Here is a 6,878-nt window from a genome sequence, read left to right on the forward strand (position 1 = left end):
ACGTCTGAGGTGACTGCTTGCAGAGAATTCCCTTCCCTTCTTGCACCACCCCCCTCCCACCCCCACCTTGGCCTTTGGGGTCTCTCCACCCCCACCATCCACCTGAAATTAAGCCAAAGAAGGCCACAGGCAGACCTTTGGGTGCAGGTCGCCCAACAGGAGACCTCATACACATTGACACGTGCACCTCTAGCTCAAGGTTTGTCAACCTCGTGCCCTCCAAATGTTGGACTACAACTCCCATCATCCTTAGCCATTGACTGATGGGATATAGAGTGCAACAACATCTGGAGCCCACTGCATTGGCTAGCCCTGGTCTTGATTAATTACCATCTCCACCTTTCCAAGAAACCAGCAGGTGTGGCTCACAGTTCCATTGATCTAAGCCAGTGTTTCCCAAACGAGGGTCTCCAGCTGTTTTTGGACTACAATTCCCATCATTGCTGACCATTGGTCCTGCTAGCTAGGGATGATGGGAGTTGTAGTCCAAAAACAGCTGGCAACCCAAGCTTGGGAAACACTGATCTAAGCCACCTCTCTTCTTTAGGGGGAGATGGGGCATCCTAGTATTTTCTCATTCTTTACATCCCTTTAATATATATTTTTTTCTGGTGGTTACAATGGCCAACCTGGACTGGAGATTCCCAGGTCTAAATCCCCACTCATCAATGAAGCGCACAATGTTGGGCCACCCTAACCTACCTCACAGGATCGTTGTGAAGAGATAAAAGGTGGAGGCACGAACCATGTATTAATTTGCAAATAAATGGTAATGGTGTGTGGGATATAGCTGTTGATGATAAATTAACATGTGCCATTAAGGTAAGACAGGGAATATGCAGGAGAAATGATTTTGAGGAGATATGGAAGGTGTTTGTAGACTTTGTCCTGTTAAAATGGAAAGGGGCCAAACCATCGCAGGTGATGTTGAAATTTTGGGAGGTTGGATAGTTACAATGGAATGGTCTTGGGGATGGGGTGCACATTTTTATTCTTATTATTTATGACTATTACTTAGTCATAATAATAATAATAATAATAATAATAATAATAATAATAATAATAATAATAATAATAATAGATGGATGGTAGGTAATGGCAACCTGGGCAGAAAAATACAGAAGCTCCAGCTGCTTATAGCTCTCAGTGATCAACAAAATGACAGCACAGATTATGCTCAGGTTATCTTCAACCAACCAATGGGTTTTTTGGGCAAGTGAAAAACTTTGTAACCCCTTCTTTGGGAACAACAAGCATCTCAGAGGTCCCAAGAGCCAAAGCAGAGTGCTCAGGAGCCCATGCCGTTCTGTCGTTGTTCAGAACAACCAAGGCTTGTGAAAGGATCTCACCAGCTTGCAGCAATCCTTCACTGAATAAGGAGTATAACCACACCTCTGGCAACCAAACATGGGACTTCATCCACACTTCCTAGTTCCACCTAGGCACAAACTGGACTACATAGGTGCCTGCAGGAAGTGCAACAGGGCAGTACCAGGAAGCCTGGGATCGCTGAGAGAGGTGTGCCATTTAATTAACACCAGAGGGCGGCAGGAGGCGGGGACAAATTTGCATCCATTCCCAACCACTCATTTCTCCTAGCACACATAGCAACCTCACCCCAGCCAAGGCACCAAATAACACCACAAACAATTCCAGGTGGATAAATCTCTTTACTTGAAAACTCCTCTTGATGCAACTCCAGATGCATAAATGAAGCACAGAATCCCAGAAGCCAGGAATGCCCAGGAATCCCGCCACCATGCCTGCGAAGTCACATAGCTGGTGAAGTCCATTTGTATTTTGCAGAGGAGCTATTCTGCAACACCGAGATGTTCCACTGTTCTTTTCCGGGGGGGGGGGTGACCACTTTCCCATCCGCTTCCTTGGCTTCTATAGCATCCTCCTCCTGCGTTCTGGAGCCTCTGGAGAGGAGGCTCTTAGCTTGACCGTCGCTGAACACACAACTCCATTGAACACCCTGTGAGCCGTAGCAGCTATCCGCTCTACAGCCTTGCCTAGGCACCAGTGGCCCAAATCTTGAACTGGGATGGGGGGCACTAAAATGCTGGAGACAGAAGAAGACCCACAACCATCCCATGATGGTGGCCACGCTTGTAGTTGCCCATTGCCTCTGAGCACTCGGGGTCACTGAGTGTGTTCTCTTGATCCTTGCGGCTTCCCAGAGCCTGGTTCAGTTAGTGCCCATCTCTCCCCTCGTCAGCATGGTGTCTCTTAAGTGGGAGTGGGCAAGCCATGCCCAGCCGCCCGGCGTCTCCTGCGCCCATAGCCCATGGGATCGGCTGTGTCCTTGTTGTTCTTGCGGGATTCGTCCTTCTGGTTGTTGCCCCCGTAGCGGTACAGCAGGTTGGCGAGGTTCTGCACCTGGCAGGTGCCAAGCTGGCATCCGCGCATGGAAGGCAAGGCCAGCAAGTGTCGGGGGACACGATGCCCAGGAGAGGAGCTGTGGGTGGGGAAAAGAAGTGTGAGGAACACTAGGGTCTTGTAGAGGACCTATATAGGGCCTGGAGCTGGAGGAATGATCTCTTGAATGGGAGCAAAAGGCACAGCCAGGCAGTGATGGGGGATGATGTGAATTATAGTTCAGCTATATCTGGAGAACCACAGGCTCCCTATCCATGCTATACTAGAGCTGAGGCTTCGAATCATAGTTAGAAGGGTACCCCAAGGGTCATCTAGTCCAACCCCCTGCAATGCAGGAATCCTGCTCACAGCAGTCCCTGGGTGGACTCGAACCACCAACCTTTTGGTTAACAGCCTGGTGCCCTGACCCATCGCACCACCCGAGGGACTCAGGCTAAGATTGTCATAGGGCTAGGAATTGGCTTTCGCCCAGCCAAGAGATGGCTTCATCTTGGTCTGGTCCAGTTTGGGGCCATGATTAAAAAAAAGAATAGTGAAAGGCTAACTTTCACAGGGGGGGGGGCGGGGACTCAGTCTTCACTACCATCCAAATAACTACACCCTATATAGGGACACAGGAAGCTGTCTTATACTGAGTCAGACTATTTGTCTATTTAGATCGGTATCATGCAATTGCAAATCAAGACTGGGTCATGCCCCAAACATATGTAGGAGGAAAAATCAGTTTTGCCAGTGAATTCCGCCCCCCCCCCAACATGGTAATAAAGTGTCACGGTACTCCTAACTGCATTCACTGTTTTAATAGGAAGAGTCCTCGTGAGTTATTTCATTACTGCATCAGAAAAAGCTTCACCAGCAAAATTTCTGCCTATTGGGAAGCAAAACACCTCCCAGGTTAATTAAAAGGGGGAGGGGAGAGACGGTTTGGCAACTTCTGTCTGTAGGATGCATTTTACATATTTTCTGCCTGACACAAATAGGTGTTGTATGGTTAGATGATACCAGGCTTGCCAAGCTGTTTCACAAGCCCTAACCCCAAGGGAAAAAAATGAAATTTAAATTGTAAGATAGAGAGAGAGATTTTGTTCTTGCGAAATGCAGATCAAGCAAAATCAAGATTATTATATTCTAGATCAGACGTAGCCAGCGTGGTACCCTTCAGACTACAACTCCCATCATCCCTGGGATTTAGAATCCAGCAAGATCTGGAAGGCAGCACATTGGTGAGCCCTGTTCTAGATCTATTGTCGCACAGGTTTGACTGGTTGAAAGACCATGCCCTGACTCCCATGTTCTCTGGGAAGGTCTGAGGTCTACTGCGCTGGAAGACACAGCTCTAGAATCATAGAACTGTTGAGTTGGAAGGGATCTGGTCCAAGTGACTGTAATGCCTGAATCTCAGCTAAAGCATCTATGACATATGATCATCAAGGGCCATAGCTCAGTTGCAGAATGTCCCAGGTCCAAACTCCAACATCTCCAGGTAGTGAAGAGAATGTCTCCTGTCAAAAACCCAAAAGACCTGCCGCCATTACTAAGCAAGATGGGTTGATGGTATGACTCAGTATAAAGCAGTTCCCTGCATTCCTGGACGGGTGTGAGACAGAAAGCTGAAGGTAGTGTTCTCTGGAATAAGTGGTTGATCTAGTGGCTATACCTAATGGGGCTAGTCTGTTCTGAGTGCATGGATGTTGTCCTTCCAAGGTACCACTTACCTCTTCAACAGGTTCAGCTGGCTTCTCACTCCCTCCAACTGCTCCCACTTGGTGGACCTTTCTCCTGCTTCCAACACAGGCTCCTGCAAGGCTCTACCCTCTGCTTCTTCACGTATCTTCAGGAGCTGATTCAGGAAGGAGGCAAAAGGAGGGGGCTGCCGCCTGGAGAAAATAAGGAAGTAGGGTGGTTATAACACATTGATGATGGCCATAAGATGAGGGGAGGATCCCTCACTGTCTCATCAGAACATCAGAATCAGGCCAGTGGCCCGTCTAGTCCAGCCTCCTGTTCACAAGCGGCCACCCAGATGTGGCCGGGAATCCCGCAAGCAATACCTAAGTGCATGGGCAAGCCCCGCGATTGCGGTTCTCAGCAACAGATATTCAGAAGAACACTGCCTCTGACAGCAGGTATAGCACATAGACATCATGGGGAGCAGCCATTAATAGCCATCAAGTTGCCTAATTCTCTTTTAAAGTCATTAATGTGCTGAGACCACATAACACTGGTCCTGAAAGACCTACATTGGCTCCCAGTACATTTCTGGGCACAATTCAAAGTGTTGGCGCCGACCTTTAAAGCCCTAAATGGCCTCGGCCCAGTATACCTGAAGGAGCGTCTCCACCCCCACCCAGACACTGAGGTCCAGCACCGAGGGCCTTCTGGCGGTTCCCTCACTGCAAGAAGCGGAGTTACAGGGAACCAGACAGAGGGCCGTCTTGGTAGTGATGCCCGCCCTGTGGAATGCCCTCCCAGCAGATGTCAAGGAAATAAACAACTATCTGACTTTTAGAAGACATCTGAAGGCAGCCCTGTTTAGGGAAGCTTTTAATATTTGATGAATTATTGTATTTTAATATTTTGTTGGAAGCCACCCAGAGTGGCTGGGGAAACCCAGCCAGGTAGGCAGGGTATAAATAATAAATTATTATTATTATTCTTAAGTTGGTGGCCCCATTGCTACCTCTTGCGGGGGGTGAATTTTGTGGTTTATGCATTGTGTTGCCCTCCTCCTTACTCGAAACCAACCACCCTGAATCGCCACCTGCCCATTTCCCAGCTGCTCACCTGTCTGGTACTCCAAATGCCCTCCAGGGCTGACATGAAGATGTCATCAGCAAACAAAGCATCACAACAAAACTTCTTGAATCCATGATCCTGACCTGGGAAGAAAAGGGCAAAGTTGAATTTGCGTTATAGTTCATTCTGGCTCCGTTCTGGATCCAGCGTTCAAGGGGCACCTGAAGTATTAACAAAAATATATCTGAGCAGACTGCCTTTCCTTCCTCACCAACAACCACAACCCTCCACATATCTTGGATGAGGGTGCGATTTCAAGGCAGCCTGAGACTCGGCAAAAGCAGCATCTCTCCCTTACGGTGAGGTCTACAACAATGCATCTTTGGTGCTCACAGAACTCATCCATGGGATATTTTAAATCGGATATGAATGCATGTAAATAAGTATTTTTAAATGAGGTGGGACCCCTGGCAGGTAATTACTGCAATGTTTTGTTTGACCAATCAATTAGATTGATGAATAAAAAAAAAATTAGCGACAAAAAATGTGCCCCCAATTAATTTTTAATTCAAGTTTATAAATTAAGTCCCAGAAAGGAATTTAATTAATCTGTTGGAAAACAGTGAGCCATTTTGAACCTTCTCCGATCACCCTGGAAGTAGCCAAGTGATGCTCACATCCAGCTCATATGCTTCCCTCCCCAAACCCAGAGGAATATATTGCCTCAGCTATTGATAGATCATCACAGCCTACCTGCTCAGTTTCATCCCATCCATACTTCTGGGTCGATAACATCTGCTTTACCTCCCAAAAGCCAAGAGAGGCTCAGCAAAGCCCTTCTTAACGCAAGCCTATCAGCTACCCGAGAAGCCACAAAGCCTCTCTAAATCCCAGAGCACGCAGAAGTCCTGAGGAGATGGAGACACTTACCTGATATCTCCAGCGGTTCAGTCGAGTTGAGTCTGGTCTGGTCCCTTTGACTCTGAGGCTCTGTCCAGCAGTAGCTGTTTAGTGTCCAGTCGCTGGGATGGGAGTGTGGCTTTTATGCTACTGTTCAGGGGGTGGGGCTTTTGGAGGAGCTTCCGAAACTTTCACAAGCAGACAGGATGGGGGTGGGTCTTCCCGGCTTGTTTGAAGGATAGGCAAAGGGCTGTAGCCTATTCCTTCCCACCCCCAGCCCATGCCTTCCTTTTCATGCTTTCTGTCATGCACACATATTCACATTGGCTCATCCTGTCTGACTCTGCAGGGATTCTTCCCCCCGCTCCTGCCTCCCCGCCCTCTGTTGACCTCCCAGACAGACAGACATGTCCTCAGACACACACGCACACACAGGTCTACACGTAAACGCCAGCTTCCCCGGTATTTTCCCTCCTCCCATCTTGAGAGCTAAGCGCCCTTGTATTCTCGATTTCTCCCACCACCCGTTGCTATCCTTCCCCATTCCAAAGGGCGGCTTAACATCAGCGACCAACTGATGAGGAAGGCAGTACGAACACTTTGCCCAGTTTGTGTTTTGTGTCATCAGAAAAGCAAGGGGGCAGGTTTTTGTTTTGTTTTTTTAAAAAAAACAGCATCAGGTGAGTGGGCAGTTTTGCATTGGGCTCACCTGTTAGGTCGTACTGAAATCTGCACTTTTCTGAATGTTGCAATGCAGTTCCACCACCAAGACATGTGCAGAAATAATAATAATAATTATTTATTATTATTTATACCCTGCCCATCTGGCTGGACTTCCCCAGCCACTCTGGGCAGCTTCC

The 6,878-nt window shown here is 48.0% G+C and overlaps 1 protein-coding gene across 1 annotated transcript; it reads right to left on the reverse strand.

Moving 5' to 3' along the window:
* Positions 1 to 1,650: 1,650 nt before the first annotated feature.
* On the reverse strand, positions 1,651 to 6,659 carry LOC308572605 (uncharacterized protein). The gene is made up of 4 exons (XM_081168801.1): positions 6,049 to 6,659; positions 5,167 to 5,261; positions 4,098 to 4,259; positions 1,651 to 2,461 (listed from the first exon to the last, which is right to left on the reverse strand). The coding sequence occupies exons 2-4, from the start codon at positions 5,250 to 5,252 to the stop codon at positions 2,233 to 2,235; spliced, it is 477 nt and encodes a 158-aa protein (XP_081024927.1). The 5' UTR covers positions 5,253 to 5,261; positions 6,049 to 6,659; the 3' UTR covers positions 1,651 to 2,232.
* Between the last annotated feature and the right edge of the window lie 219 nt (positions 6,660 to 6,878).

Source organism: Podarcis bocagei, assembly GCF_964188305.1.
Source record: "Podarcis bocagei genome assembly, chromosome: 13".
In the NCBI taxonomy this organism is placed as follows: Eukaryota; Metazoa; Chordata; class Lepidosauria; order Squamata; family Lacertidae; genus Podarcis; species Podarcis bocagei.

Excerpts from the sequence above, each read along its gene's own strand:
- LOC308572605 (XM_081168801.1), bottom strand. The coding sequence starts at position 5,252 with ATGGATTCAAGAAGTTTTGTTGTGATGCTTTGTTTGCTGATGACATCT. Across the intron at positions 4,260-5,166 it reads GCATTTGGAGTACCAGACAG|GCGGCAGCCCCCTCCTTTTG; the intron begins GTGAGCAGCTGG and ends TATTTTCTCCAG. Across the intron at positions 2,462-4,097 it reads CAGCTGAACCTGTTGAAGAG|CTCCTCTCCTGGGCATCGTG; the intron begins GTAAGTGGTACC and ends CCCCACCCACAG.